This window comes from Neophocaena asiaeorientalis, unplaced genomic scaffold (genome assembly GCF_003031525.2).
Source record: "Neophocaena asiaeorientalis asiaeorientalis breed wild unplaced genomic scaffold, Neophocaena_asiaeorientalis_V1.1 scaffold251, whole genome shotgun sequence".
Classification (NCBI taxonomy): Eukaryota; Metazoa; Chordata; class Mammalia; order Artiodactyla; family Phocoenidae; genus Neophocaena; species Neophocaena asiaeorientalis.
The window spans coordinates 9,982,225-9,998,669 of NW_020173377.1; the positions used below are offsets into that span (position 1 = coordinate 9,982,225).

A 16,445-nucleotide genomic window follows, 5' to 3' on the forward strand; every position below is an offset into this window, starting at 1 on the left:
CCCCCCGGGGGGGGGGGGTATGATCATTATCACCATTTACAGATGAGGAAACTGAGGCTCAGAGAGGTTTAGTGACTTCCTGCAAGACCCAAAGCTGGCAGCACCATGAAGTTGGTATGTGAATGTGGGTCTGTTGGACTCCAGGGTTTGTACCCTCTCAAGGATGCTGAGCTGCTCTTCCACGCTTATTTACACGGCATCCTCTCATTTTAGGAGAAACTCGGAAGGGCAAATTGGAAAGTTTAATTTTGTAAGATCTCGAAGCAGGCATGAAGGCTTATTTTTATTTGATTATAAGTGGAGGTGGGGGGGCAGGTGCTTTGCCCACCTCTGGCATTTTTTGGTTTTGTTTTGCCTTACAAACGTCTCTCAGCACTAATAAGCCCAATCGAACGCAAGCTGGAAGAGACCTAGGACCATGTCTTACTCGTGCCCCTGCTTCCGCATGGTCTGGGTGCGAAGCCGACGAGGCTTGTACCGTCATTACTGAACATTAATGTTTCTGCACGAAGGGACCACCTGTCAGCCCTGCTGCCCTCCTCTTCTCCCCACAGCTGCCTCAGCCTGAACTCGAGGGTATAGATTGTTTACATCACCGTTGCCAGTGACAACTTGTCTCTTGTAGCCAGCCTAGATCTGCTACGGAGTGGAGAGGTTTCTTTTTTTTTTTTTCCTTCTCCCCCCACCCCCACCCCGCTCAGCTCAGGTAAAGGGTGGGGAAAACAAACACATGGATTGGATAGGAGGTCTGGGTTCTGTGACAAAACGAGTGGTTCAAGTCATTTTCCTTCCCTGGCCTCAGTTTACACAGCTGCAAAATGGGGTGACTAGAATGTATCACAACTTCCCGAACTTCCGGCATCAATACCACCTTCCCCATTTGGGCTATTGCCCATGTGCCATCTGTACTCTATTTACTTATTTACTTAATATTTTCCTTTAAACTGGCTCTCTTTTAAAAACTACTTAATTATAAAAAGAAACTTGGTGTCACTACTATACATGGAAACTAAATATCACTCTCAATAAGAGAAGCATAAAAATAAATACAACTTAAATATTAGGTTGACATTATGGAAAAACCCGGGCGAACTTTTTGGCCAACCCAATGCAGCGACATTATTACTTCCTAGGTAGGCAGGGTCGCCTGCGGCGGGTCCAGAGCCTGAGGCCTGCTCACTGTCCCGCTTTCTCTTTATTAGACATGAAGATGTGAAATTTTAGAGAAGTGTGAGAGGAAGATAAGCCCTCAAACGAAACTTTCTCCTTGATAGAAGGATAAGGAAGAAAATAAAATTTAAAAATAACCCTCTCGGGCTTCCCTGGTGGCGCAGTGGTTAAGAATCCACCTTCCAATGCAGGGGACACGGGTTCGAGCCCTGGTCCGGGAAGATCCCACATGCCGCGGAGCAACTAAGCCCGTGAGCCGCAACTGCTGAGCCTGAGCTCTAGAGCCTGCAAGCCACAACTACTAAGCCTGTGCTGTAGAGCCTGTGAGCCACAACTACTGAGCCCACGTGCCACAACTACTGAAGCCCACACGCCTAGAGCCCGTGCTCCACAACAAGAGAAGCCACCGCAATGAGAAGCCCGCGCACCGCAACGAAGAGTAGCCCCCGCACGTCACAACTAGAGAAAGCCCGAGCGCAGCAACAAAGACCCAACGCAGCCAAAAATAAATAAAATTAAAAAAAAATAACCCTCTCACAATTTGATTGGTTCTATTTAATACTGAGTTGTTGCCGCATCTAACATTGTCTCAGGTAACGTGTGGTATATATATCCCATGCTTAGAAAACACTCAGTGATATGCTAGGAAAAAGGCTGTCAAAAAGAAGGAGAAGGAGAGGAGGAAGGGGAAGAAGAAGGAGAAGCAACAGCCTTGTTTAGGCAGAGTTTGCCAATTTCCATGGTGCAAATACTTTGACTCTGGTCAATTTTAAGCTACCAACAGGACATCACTAAATCTGGACATGAAAAGAGTTGCAAAGAATTGGCTCTGAACAGCAGGTAGGAACTGAGCACATCACTGGAAACCCTGGACCAGAAAATTTCCAAAGTTGCTTCTGTTGTATGTACTCTAGATAGTAACTTCCAGAAAACAGAGATAAGGTCTTTTTTTTTTTTTTTTCTAAAAAGTCTTTCCCCATCTACAGCTCTAGCTCAATAATTTACAGAGAGCAGTCATTTAAAAGATGGTGGCTGATTAACTGATTCTAATACTCAGTGATATAACCACAGGAACGACCACAACCATAACGGTATTAAAACAAGTATTGAATGCTTATCCCATTCCAGGTATATAATATTTTTCTCACTTATTTCTAACAATACCACATAATATAGGTCTCATTATTATTCCCAGTTTATAGGTCAGTAAACTAAGGTAAGAAGTCAATTAATCTGTCCAAGATTATACCCTGGTAAGCGGCAGAACTGGAAAAGCAAGTAACCTTGGTGCATGTTGAAATAAACCTGGTTCAATTTAACATATGCTTGGAAAATGAGACCTTCAATTCTGGTAAAACATCTATTTTGATTAATAGAGAGGTATTCTAGAGACTACGTATGCATGCAAAGTTCTTGAAGAATTAAAGCATGAAGTGCTAAAAGCACGCTAAACAACGGAAAATGTCTTTGATGAATCAAATTTTTGAACATGAGAATGTGCTGAAATAGAAGTTGTAAGAGAGTTTTGGTTGATCCTGTTACGGATAATAGTTTGGGTTGCTTAGGAGAAATGATACTATGCTAAGGACTGAACCAGTGAGAAAATTGTTGGTTAAAAGCACTAGGGTCATTTAAACCTTCCGACAGGTTTAAGTTGAAGGAAGGTTAAGAATGGCTATTTATGGGGCCCTCACAACATGGCAGGTACCATGCAAGGCCAATGCTCTCTTTGTATCTATTTGTCCCCTTGACTCCCTGAAGCAGGTATTAGCGTCCCCACTCTAGAGTTGAAGAAATGGACTCACAAATGCTCGATAATGTGCTCACGTGTCTGTAAGTCTGGGCTTCACAATCACATCTCTCCCTCTACCTTTCTGGTGATAAGCTTCCCACTGCATGTGGCTCGGAGGTCAGGTCAGAATCTCTATCTTTTAATTTCGGAACAATTATTTCCCGTTTGAAGACGTGTACATGTTCGTTAGGTATTTCTTTCATAGCCGACACTTCTATGACCCTGTAGTTCAGCGCCTCACAGTCTAAAGAAAATACTGTGTCTGTCTTACGTTCATTTTGAATGACATTTATATGTTTGCTAAAGAATATTAAGGGAAATGGTTGACTTTGGATGCTTTTTTTTTTTTTCTTCCTTCTGAAAGCTTCTGAAGCGTTGCCTTGGACAGCAGGTATGTTAATTGTCAGCTGTGTTTTCAAGGCATGAACTGGAAAGAAAGATGATGTCCTACTAGGTGATAAAATTATCTGTCATAGATCCCAAAGTGGATGTCAAGTTCTGAAAAACTGGGGAGCGGCTGATGAAAGAAGTTTGTAGAAGACATGGCAGATCAGTGCTTTATAGTTCTTGAGCGTTTCAGGGTCTGGTGTTTTTGTTTGGTCCATGTGAACAAAATACATTAGATGAGATAACTCTTGCCTTCCACCGGTGGCTCAAAGCTTCAAAATTAGAAGACCACAAACCCAACGCCAGCTTGTAGCAATCTCAGAAGCTGTGTGACTCTAGACACATTACTCAACTTCCCTCATCTGTAAAGTGGGGATAATCATCGTATCTATTACAGAGGCTGATTGTGAGGATCCGATGAGAAAACGCATGTAAATCACTTAGCACAGTAGCCGGCACATAGTATGTTCAATAAATGTAAGTGTTTACTACCATGCTTGGTGCTTCTGTCCAAGGCAGGCACCTTCACTCTGAAGTGTAGAAGCCAAATGACTTGAATCACATGACTTCAGCATCTGATAATTTGATGAGGTTACCCTCTGAGGGTGAACCGAGACCTCTCTGTCTACACCGCCATCACTAGCCCACACTATAAAAAGCCATTTCTCCCATGCTGGGCATTCCCTGAGGCCACAGCAAAAATGGAACACCGTCAGAAACAACACTAACAAATCACTATCAACACCCACCCGACTCTACCATTTGAACTGCCTCCTGACCAAAATGTTCTGTGGACAGAAGTGAATTCCCTTGATCCAGTTCTGGCCTTGGACCAAGGTGGCAGTCTTGTTCTCTGGTCTGTTATCAAGAGCTCTGCACCGGGACTTCCCTGGAAGTCCTGTGGTTAAGACTTCGCCTTCCAATGCAGGGGGTGCGGGTTTGATCCCTGGTCGGGGAGCTAAGATCCCACATGCCTCCCAGCCAAAAAATTAAAACATAAAACAGAAGCAATATTGTAACGAATTCAATAAGGACTTTCAAAATGGTCCACATGAATAAAAATCTTTAAAAAAAAAAAAAAAAGAGCTCTGCACCAAAGCAGTCCGTGCTGCTTGATCTACACTGACACCAGCCCTGGTCTCGGATTCTAGCAGGAGAAGAAGCATGTCTACTTCATTTCATTTCTAAGTGGCAGAACAATTAAAATGCTGGCGAAAAGAAAAACGGTGAATGAGGGTAATTTGAGACCTAGGAGAATGGACAGACCATGGGATTTGGGTCCCTGACAGCCCTAACACGGGTTTTATTCTTCCTGAACCAAGTGGCTTCCATGCTATGTTGTGACCATCTCAAATGGATGTGGATGATGGAGGGATCTTAGGTAAATTCTAGGGGGCTTCAGGGAATTGGATGTAGTTGTTCTGTCTCCTAGGGGCAGATAGAACATCCTCCCACATTTTCACTTTTTTTTGGAGGCTCCATAGTTTACAGAGGGAGAGAAGAGGCTGCTCGAGCTGGAGGCCTTTCCCTCTTGGAGCCTCAGTTCCATCATCTGCAGGAGAGCCTTGCTGGAGTGGGATTACTCAAAGGATTCAACGAGAAAAAATATATTTAAAGCACTTAGCCCAGTGCCAGGCACTTAGCAAGTGCTTAAAGGATAGGAGCTGAAGCTCTTGTAGCTATTTTGGACTTCCGAATTCATCTAACATAGCCACTGAGGGGAATTAAAAGCCAAAGGGTGGTCCCGTGTTCCAGGTCACACCAATCCTTGAGGAGGGGCAGAGCTGGGGTCCTGTCTCCCAGGTCTCCCCACACCACGATGCCTTTTTTCGCGGTATCCCACCGACTCTCGGGACTCATTCAGCTCAGCTGAGCTCTCGATACATCATGGTTCTCGAGCCTTCCATCTTAGTCTCCTCCAATTGAATCTTTACCCTCAACATCCACTCAATCCCTAAATCCTGTTCATGCTCCTTTCAAAATATTCTGCAAAACTTCCTTCTGCTTTCCTGCCACATGGCCACTGTAGCTGCTGTTCTGTCCAGAAGTTTCTCTCCTCCTCTTTACCAATGGCTGGCCCCTTTAAGTTTCGGCCCCCACGTCTCCTCCTTGGAGAGAGATCCCTGGTCGGGGAGCTAAGATCCCACATGCCTCCCAGCCAAAAAATTAAAACATAAAACAGAAGCAATATTGTAACGAATTCAATAAGGACTTTCAAAATGGTCCACATGAATAAAAATCTTTAAAAAAAAAAAAAAAAGAGCTCTGCACCAAAGCAGTCCGTGCTGCTTGATCTACACTGACACCAGCCCTGGTCTCGGATTCTAGCAGGAGAAGAAGCATGTCTACTTCATTTCATTTCTAAGTGGCAGAACAATTAAAATGCTGGCGAAAAGAAAAACGGTGAATGAGGGTAATTTGAGACCTAGGAGAATGGACAGACCATGGGATTTGGGTCCCTGACAGCCCTAACACGGGTTTTATTCTTCCTGAACCAAGTGGCTTCCATGCTATGTTGTGACCATCTCAAATGGATGTGGATGATGGAGGGATCTTAGGTAAATTCTAGGGGGCTTCAGGGAATTGGATGTAGTTGTTCTGTCTCCTAGGGGCAGATAGAACATCCTCCCACATTTTCACTTTTTTTTGGAGGCTCCATAGTTTACAGAGGGAGAGAAGAGGCTGCTCGAGCTGGAGGCCTTTCCCTCTTGGAGCCTCAGTTCCATCATCTGCAGGAGAGCCTTGCTGGAGTGGGATTACTCAAAGGATTCAACGAGAAAAAATATATTTAAAGCACTTAGCCCAGTGCCAGGCACTTAGCAAGTGCTTAAAGGATAGGAGCTGAAGCTCTTGTAGCTATTTTGGACTTCCGAATTCATCTAACATAGCCACTGAGGGGAATTAAAAGCCAAAGGGTGGTCCCGTGTTCCAGGTCACACCAATCCTTGAGGAGGGGCAGAGCTGGGGTCCTGTCTCCCAGGTCTCCCCACACCACGATGCCTTTTTTCGCGGTATCCCACCGACTCTCGGGACTCATTCAGCTCAGCTGAGCTCTCGATACATCATGGTTCTCGAGCCTTCCATCTTAGTCTCCTCCAATTGAATCTTTACCCTCAACATCCACTCAATCCCTAAATCCTGTTCATGCTCCTTTCAAAATATTCTGCAAAACTTCCTTCTGCTTTCCTGCCACATGGCCACTGTAGCTGCTGTTCTGTCCAGAAGTTTCTCTCCTCCTCTTTACCAATGGCTGGCCCCTTTAAGTTTCGGCCCCCACGTCTCCTCCTTGGAGAGACCGTCCAGGACCATCGCGGCTGAAAGAACGCTGCGCCCCACCCCTTCTCTCTGTCTCTGGTTTGTGGTCTGTACTGCAGTGTCCGACTCTACAATTTTCTTTCCTTTTTAATTCCATCTCCTTTCCTAAATGTAAGCTCCAAAAGGACAGAGAATACGTCGTCCTTTCTCACTGCTGGGTCTCTAGCACCTGGCACAATCCACAACCCATAGGTGCTCGGTAAACATATGTTGGGTGAATGAACGAACAAACGAACAAACTGATTCTAGAAACAGCATATTTGGTAACACCTGGATAGGACCGAGGAAAGGATTTAGACTTGCTGGGAGGGCGACCTGGACACCTGCTTGTCCCCCTTCTTGGCCTCCTAAAAGAACAGCGCGAGGCTACCCACAAAGAGAGGGACTCTTCCAAGCACGCAACCCACACAAAAGCACATCTTGCAGTTGGGGGGTGGGGGTGGGGGAATGGACGGATAGTTGCTAATTGTGACTTCCAACTGGGCTGATCTTTCAGAAGTTCGAAAGGCTAACCTCCCTAAATCCCAGGCTGCTACTGCTGCTGGAGCTGGGGATGGAGGAGAGGAGGGGTGTGCTTGGGCGCCTCTCGGGCTGGCACGGAGAAGCCACATCTCCTCCTCCCTCCTCCCCCCAGCTCCTCTCCAAGAGAGGAAGCAATGCAGATGGAGACGAGAAATAAATATTCCTGCCTGCTCTGTGCCACTGCAGACGTTTTCCAAAATGTCTGGCTTGGACCACGAAATCAAGCCCACCCAGGAAAGGAGGCGCTCCGCAGGAGAAAGAGGGGGAAAGGGTGGCACATTTGTCAGTACTTGTCAGCTTTCTGGGGGGCAGAGCACATGGCTCAGAGTTGGCAGCCCCGCTGAGGTGGGGACATGGTAAGTACACAGTAATATTCGAAGAATTGAATCAGAAATGGGAGCGGAGTTGAGGAGATCCTGCCAGGGTGTCGGCACCATCTCTACGCCTTTGTCCGGGGTCCCAGGACCCACAGCTGGTTCTCTCACCCTTGATTTCAAGGCTGTTTCCGCAATCCCTGCCGCTTCTGCTCTCCCCTTATACCTCCACCCCTCTCCGGGGTAATTAATACCACTGGGCTGCAGGAAGTCTTCAAAGGCCCTTTAGAATTTGGGCAGGAGCTCCGGATCCACGTGTGGAGAAGTTCCTGCCATCTCTCAGCAGAGCTCGCCTTCTCCAACACTGGAACACCAGCAGGGATGAGAACACAGGCTGCAAATGATAAGTGGGTGCTTTTGGCCTTGGGGTAGCCAAGTACGTGGGAGAAGTGTCACTAAGGAAGGGAAGTCACAGGCCCAGCGACAGCCCCGAAGTGTTCCGTGGTTATGGGGACTTCACGAGGCAGGCTGTGCGGCTGTAAAATGTCTCCGAAAAGGGAGATGAGAGGATGAGAATTTCGGCTTGAAAACTCCCGCATGGCTACGCTAGGTCTTCTTTGTTTCTAATCCTCCCGTGAGAATCTCCCTGGCCCCGTGTGCTTGATATCGCCGCCCCCCCACCCCACCCCCCGCTCCCACCTTTCACTAGTTCCCTTGGAAGGTCGGGAGTTAGGGTGGGCCCTTGGCGGATTGAATTCTGCTCGAGAAAGAGCAGAGGGGCTTTTCTGGTTTGCACTGGTTCAAATGCAGTGCAGTAAAAACAGTTGCTCAAAAGGAAGACTCAAAGAAAGTGGTATCTTTTGTGGGTGTCAGGGGAATGTTTTCCAGAAAAGCTGCATTTAATTCTGCCTCTTTTTACCATTTCCATGACTTCACTGAGGAATGAAAGACTTTGTAATACTCCCCACTCATGTGCCCTGAATCCTTCTCTATGAATCTTCCCGACTCATTTGCCCATCTGCCTTCTAGTGACAGGCGATTGCCGGCTGAATCCCACTCTCTCCAGGAAGCTGTTCAGTGGTGGGGAGAAGCTGGCAGAAGACCTGGTTTCCTGTCCCCGTTCTTCCCATTGCTGTGTGACCTTAGACAGATTACTCCCCCTCTCTGTCCCTTGTGTTTTTTTGTTTGTCAAAGAAATGGGTTGGATACGTTTCCTTTCAGCTCTGACACATTACGGGTGGTTCTACTGAGTGAATCAAATAGAACTTCTATCGTCACCATCCTCTTCCCACCCCACCTTTGCCAATAAATTCCAGAGACCAAGGCCATCACACTTCCAGGATTGAGTTCAATCCTTATATTTGAGAAGGTCAGAGCTGTACATCAAAACAAGCTGGGCATGTAGATAATGTGCATACACATACAATCTACACATTGTTTTGAATGTTTTCTGCCTACATTTCCCTTAATTCCCAGGAAATCTAACGTGTGGGTTAGGGAAAGACCAAAGTAGGGGTATATTTGGGAAGAACTTATGTGCGTGGCATGTATGTTTGCATTGTATAATAATCATCTTAGTTACCTTTTATTAGTAATAGCTGCTGTTTACTGAGGACCATGCTGAGCTCTTCCACCCTCATTATTATCCTCACAACAGCTCATCAAGGAAGATATTATCTACTCCCCACTCCTCTACAACATTGGTAGTTGACCACAATTAACACACATATACATAAACCAAAACCAAAAGGACACAACAGCATGCCTCCTACAAACCAAAATCAAAACCAAACTCAGGCGCAGAGAGGATGAGACACCTCTCTAGATCACACAGCTGGTTAAGACAGGTAATGGGATTTGAACCCGGTTCTGCTGGATTCCAAAGATGATCACGTGCTACTCCCTGGCCCGTGCTGGGCTTTGTCTTGGCATTCATTGCCTCTCTAGGAGATTCTTCGTCTCCTAGAAGAGATGTTTCAAAGACCCACAGATAGTGGGTCCTAAATTGATCGCCTTTCTTACGGCATTGTTAGAGGAAAACAGATGGTCTTAGAGCCAGCAAGAACCCTGCTATCAGAAAGGGCAAGAAAGCACACAGCTGCAGGGCCTGCCTAGCACAGAAGGATGGGAGAACTGGGCCCCTGAGGCAGTCCATTTACAGCGACCATCTCCACTGATCCCTTACCTACAGAGAACTAGGCTGGCTTCTGCCCACGACCTAACTCACTTCCATGCACATGCCCAGTTCTGGCACAGAATTAGAGCTCTCCAGGACGTGTACAGATTGGATCATCTGCTCCAGAGGTTGTGAACTCCAGTGTCCCCAAGCCCAGGCAGGTAGGGGAATGAGCGCAACAGCCAGGAGGGGGGTTCTGGCAAACACACGTACAGGGAACTGGCAAACACATGCCTGGTCTGTGGGGACTACCCGACTGAGCTCCAGTAGACTGTTGCAGTGCACACGTGCAGACCCAGGGCTGCCGACTGTTCCCTTCATGAGGAAACCCTGGGATACAGACATCTCTGAATCCTCCTGATGCTTAAATGTGGGCAACTAATTCAGTAAAGAAAAGTGTACCTGACGCAGTGAGGACCAAATAAAAACTATTTACAAGCTCTATCTGACTTGTAGGTCTCCACTGGTAACCTCTAAAATTAATTTCCCTCATTTGCAGGGAACGGTAGCCGGGAAACATTCAATGGTCTCCCTGAGATAGCTAAGGTGGGCGTAGCCGGCAACCCTTTCTTTGGATACATACATATAGAGACGTACGTGTGTGTGTCTACGTACATGCTTATACACACATACATATTATATATTCACAAACTAAATAGGAATGATTTTGGATTACCTGTTGTCATGAAATGTTCTCCTTATTTCCCTGTGTTCTTATTATACATTGGTAGTTGACTGCAATTAACAGATATTCACAAACCCAAACCAAAATGACACAACAGCTCGCCTCCCCACACCCAAACCCAAACCCCAACTAGAACAAAAACCAGGAAAGAAAGCAGCTCTTTACTTACGGTAAATGACAAAAAAGAAGAAAACAAAGTCCCCTCGTCATATCTGGATAATTTTGCCAGCACTCCTTCCAGGATTGTAACAAACTAGCAAAAGAGCAAAAAAGGAAAAAGAATGATTACTTCAAACGATGACTGTTCACAAGAAAGAGCAACATTTCCCAACCGCTTAGAGACCAGCAATGAGCCCTCGATCATTTTTAAGTTCTATTATTTGGTTCCCGTCTTTGGGGAAAGGAATAGACTGCCTTTACATAGAAATATCTGACTTATTCGGCTTTCTCTTCATTATTATGTGATTGCAAATATAGAGTGTTACAGAAGTGCAAAGTGACAAAATATTATTGAGTTGTGTATAGCATGCGATAATATTAAATGCACTTTTCAAAATCCAAAACTGTGCAAAGCAGTTTTTACGTTACATATTAGCACTACATTTAATCCAATCTATTTTTATTTGTATTTTATCAGTAATTTGGGGGAAACAGAAGTTTAGCACTGGCAAATATAAATGTCTTCCCATTCAGCATTACTTAGTTAAAATTCTATAATTCATGAGGGTGACTGAAATAGCTTTATCTGACTTTTATGTTTTATTATGACTCTCACTGCATGTGAAACTAGCGGAAAGGGGGTTTTCATGATGGCAGAATTCCTTATTACCGTTTAACTTTCTGTTCTTAAAAACCTAACTTTGTCGGGGCTGAAAAACAAAACAAATATTTCCTGCATAACCTAGTGCAACATTTAGGGACAAATTCTTATTAAGGTAACAAATGGCACTTCATCAATTCATTTTCACACGCTCGCAATCATCAGAAAAATCATTCGGAGCTGCGGCTGGGTGACGTACGATCTTATTTCCTGAGAAATCCAAGTGCCCAGTGCAACTTTTTAACGTGTCGTATTTTAATGGAAACGCAGACATAACAGAGCCATGTTCACAATGAAACATTTCACCGGAAGCTGAAGGTTACCTTTGCAACCAAGAGTGTTATCATTTCTTTAACAGTTTCTTCAATTAGTTCATCTATTTTTGAATGGTATTGATGCTAAGGAACACAGAAAGACAAATATTAGCATGTTTGGGAGGTGATGGCATTGCATCCGTCGGTAATTTTTAAACAACGCAATTTATTAGTAAAACCTGGCCATGGGACCCAGTCTATTTCCACAGTCCCAGAAGCAGCTGTAAGACTCTGACTCCAGGTCTATTGATGGAGAAAGATCAGAAGCTCTTAAAACAATTAACAGGCGCATTGTTCCTCACCCAAAGCTTTTGCTGGCTTTGATACGTGTAGACACACACACACATTTACAAACAGCATGCACGGATGGCTTAAGGGCTGGTCTGGCAGTGTGCTGATGTGGGTCTTACAAAGCAAGATACCACAATGATTTAATAGAGAGGCTGAAAATTATCTTTGGGAAACTGCTGGGTGATGTGACTTAGGGAGCCACAAATTCCAAAGGGAATTTGACCAAGACACTGACTGATTTTGCAGAAACTGTTCTCAAACCATCAGGTCCTTTGGGTTACTGCCTCAGAGCTCCCGGGTTCTACCTCCAAGTGTTGACTCAGTGTGAGGGCAAAGAGTCTCTTTATCAACCCTTGTGGCAGCTACTTAGTTTCTTCATTTGTGGAGAAGCCGACCCAGGTTTAGAGCCTCTCCTGAGATGGCTGCTAAGTTTTTCAATCTCTCAAACTGCCGCTGTCACTTAAACTTAAATAGTAATGCAAAAGCCAACCCCACACCAACAAAAATCTGCTATAAATGCCAGGAAAAAAGGAAAAGCGATTTCAACAAGAGATGCTGTATGCCAGCTCCTTGATATTTATTAGATCATTTTACTATCCATTTGAATTATTCCATATTTCCTTGATAAAAAATAACAAGGCAAACATTGATATTTGGAAAGGAAAATGCACTTACCCACTCTTTAGCAAACTTTCAGAAGGATGATTAATTAGGAATAGAAAAGAAAAAGGAACAGTGCAAATAAAAATTAGGACAAAAGGACACATGAGAAAAATAAAAATTAAACAAACCATCAAAAAGTTATGAAAACATACAGAAATAATAAGCCATAGTAATGTGGTTTGATATTCTGATAACTGGCAGTCAGAATTATTAAAAGTGACCAAAGGGATGTGAATTAGGTTAATTCACTTAAAGTCATAGGTGAATTTTGATTATAACTGGAAGACCTAGGTGAAATTCCAGTGCAAAGTTGGGAAGTCATGATGTCTAAGAAAATATAGCTCAGTTTCCTCATCTGTAAAAACAAAAAACAAAAAACAGGTAATACTACTACTACCCCAGACCAGTGAGAAGGGGCGAAGCCAGTACAAATTACTGATTTTGGAGAGGGAATGAGGCAAACTCTGTATGAAGATATTTAGCAGGTCTGTTCAATTATTATTATTATCATTATACTATTGTTATTATTATTTTAAAAAACCAGGGCTAAGTCCTTTCCCGCCAGTCCTGCTCTCAGACTCATAAATCTATTTTGAAGACGGAACTGAGGGTCTATCTACATGTGAAAACATTTTGTCAACTATAATTGCAATTCAAATATTATTATTTGTTCAAGGTCATAATGGAGAAGATAAGGGTAGGCAGAGATGAGTCATCTCATTTTAGTTTTTCCTTTTAGTTGATTAGAGGAAAATAATAAAGTGAATGGCCCATGTTGTGTAGTCCTGATAAATCAGGACCCATGTTGGTTCTACTGCTAGCTTTGTGAAAGGATTTACCAGTCAGAGCGATAAACCTCAAAGTAAATGCAAAAACTATCTGCAGAATTCTGTGCTAGAAACACAAAGAAAGATGTCAGAGCAAAAGAATTTCAGGATATTGATGGGGCTCCAAATTCATTTTTAGGTCTTGAGATAAGATCCAGAATCACATGCTTACTTTCCCTTCTCATGAGACTGCCTCACTCCGCTAGATTTTCTTTGGAATTGCTAGAAATGATCCACCTATATTAAATTAACTACAAGGTTTAACTAACTCCGAAAAGCTAGCTGCAGGCAAAATAATATGAAATATGAAAGGAGGAGTTTCTAACCAAGCAAAGAACATCATTGAGAAAAGAAACAATCTCTCGAAACACTTGGCTGAAATGGCAAACAAAGCCAAGAGCAATCACTCTGCACCAAGAAAGACTGAGGCTCTTTTTCTGAAGAGTTAACGATGTCATTCTTTCTCCAAAGACAAATAGGCTTTCTCTTCAGAAGTGGGGGAACCTCAAACCTTTTCATTCTCTAAGGAATCCAAACTAAAGTATAGGGAGACGTGGTGGTTTATGGGAACCTCTTCCTATCTTCAATATTCCCATGCCAAATATGGTCCCCACTACTCTCCAGGTAGTCCCACTGTCTCTCCCCTTCTCTCCAGGTGAATATTATGACCTCCACTCCTCTCCACTTTTCTTAATTTCTACTTATGAAAACAAAGTGTTCGCTATGACTATTCTGTCTGTTACTTCTGGAGGAAACTTGAGCATGTTCATCTCTATTGGTCTATTTCCTTATCTCCTCAATGGGGCTAGAATTATCCCTGTTGTGAGTGTAGAAATCATATTCACCTAACAAAGTCATGAAACCACGCATGGAAACGTGGTTTAGAGACTCAGAAGTGCTATCTGGCAGAATTACTCCTACAATTACTAATTGATTAGCATGGTGGTTACATGTGTGTATACAGTTCTCTAAACTCATGTAAAATATATACACTTGATCGTATGTAAACTATAATTTGAATTAAATAGAACCTACTTTGGGATATATAGTAGGGCAGGGGAATATCTACCCTGCTTATCACGTGGCAAAGGGGTACGTATCAAAGCAGTCCCCATTCCTATTCAAGTAATTACAAAATACGTGAATTCCTTTTACCAGATTCTCCGGAGACTTATTTGATTGACCTGCTTTTCTGGAGAAACAGTAAGTACCTTGCCTTCACTCTGCTCTTTCTTGGGAGATACATTGCTCCATGCAGATGTGAAGCTCCATGAAGGGATACAAATACTACTGGGGCATCTTTTAATTACCATCCCCCTAACTAAACTATCTTGTCACAAAATTTTTTGCAGTCAGTTGAACTATCCAGTTCTATCTGCATCCTAATACGGGTACAAACAGGGATCCTTCCTGTTTTTGCATTTTCCAGTCCTCTCTGTTGGCCTTCTTAGATTGACTTGACCCTAATAATAACAACAATATTCCTGAAGTTATATTCTGGGGCACTAGATCATGACGATGATGATGGCAAGGGAACTACTAATCTTCAGTGGTGTGGAAAGTTTGGAGAGTTTACTTTTGCTTCTGATGAGCTAAGTTGCAGCAAATTCACAATCACTTCGTGAAAATTATTCCACTTGACTTCCTGTGCTGCACATTTTGCCTTGTCGTGGAACAGATTGTGTGTACGTTGTCTTTCTGTTAAGACCATCTGACCTTGGAAGTGAGATGAAAACACACTAGACCAAGTGAGAAACTATTTAATACACAATTTCCTCTCTATTGGTGCTTCACAAATTTTAATGAAAAAATAAATATTTAAGATGGAAAAGTATGGTTAACAAATGTTTCAACAGCTGCCTTTAAATAAGACTTTATCCCAGTGATGAAATTCAGGAAGTGATCTTACAATTGGAGAATATTGTATCACCTGGCCGGTATCTAGTCCAAAATACCTGAAGGGAGTTGGAATCCAGGTGGAAGCAGGTATTAGTAACTAGATCTGTAATATGAGTTTACTATCCAATATTCACAAAATGAAAACTACATAAAAACACTGGACTTCTCCCAATATCGTGATGTTTCCAGCCACCCTTGGCCAATCTCACTTTAACAATTCAGCTTTACTTTGGAGATGAACATCTCCATTCTACAAAGTGAGAAAAATTGAGAGACCATTTGCATGAGACTTCCCGATAAAGTTCTAGTCAAGGTCACAGCCACAGAGCAAGGTCCTTCAAGGAAGTATATATTTACAGACAATGATGTCTGGCTTCATTCTCACTGTTCAGTCACTTGGCATTCTAAGGTCAGAAAAGGCCTCATTTCTTGCAAGCTGGTCACTTAGGTGTCTCTGATTCAGTTACATTAAGGAGAAATGGCATAGCAGGTCTCTCTAGCATGGCTTGGGAAACTGACAGGCTTCGGCTAAGAATCATAGACTAGAATACAGTATTGGATGGGCCCTTAACAAAGATCATTTAGCCTGGACGTCTGTGCACTAGTTCTGGGAAACTTGGAAACATTTATGAGTCTCAGTTATTGTTTTCATTAAAAAAAACAAAAAAACCCAACAAAACACCTTGAATCATTTAGGGGTAAATACGTGAAGTCTTTTCTATCATATCAAATAGAACAATGTCCAGAAAGAAGTCGTTTAGCCTCAAAAATGTTACTATTTGGGAATAACCAAGACAAATTTCTAATCTTACATCCAGAAATTAGGAAGCTTTATCCCCAATTTTGACAAGCTGCATGCCTCTCAAAGGGTGTGTGTTACATGCTATTATCTCTCATTTGACAAACGACAGCAAGGTTATGAGAGTAAGTGACTTGCTCGAGGTCACATAGTTTGGTAGCTAAGGGGTAGAGTCCATGTGATGTAGTTATTAAGCCACTGGACAAGTTAGTCTAGAAAACCAAGACTTCAAGATTAAGCCAAGGGCATTCTACTCTAGCACAGAAGTAATCAGTGGTAAAGATGAGAGACAGGGTCCACTGTGACAAAATCAACTTGTTATTTCTTAGTATATATCTCCAACCACGGTCTATAGTTTGGCCTGATAAGAGATTGTATAGTGAAACTGTATGAAAGTATATATATATATATATATATATATATAACTGAATCACTTTGCTATACACCTGAAACTAATATTGTAAATCAACT

The 16,445-nt window shown here is 43.2% G+C and overlaps 1 protein-coding gene across 1 annotated transcript in view; it reads right to left on the bottom strand.

Annotated features, from left to right (window-relative positions):
• CADPS (calcium dependent secretion activator) overlaps positions 1-16,445 on the bottom strand; it is a gene marked incomplete at its 5' end in the record, with an annotated part of 468,533 nt that overhangs the window by 58,886 nt on the left and 393,202 nt on the right. Inside the window, 2 exons of the mRNA XM_024746317.1 lie at positions 10,531-10,614; positions 11,505-11,579. Coding sequence (XP_024602085.1) covers positions 10,531-10,614; positions 11,505-11,579 — 159 coding nt within the window. The remainder of the gene's footprint in view (positions 1-10,530; positions 10,615-11,504; positions 11,580-16,445) is intronic.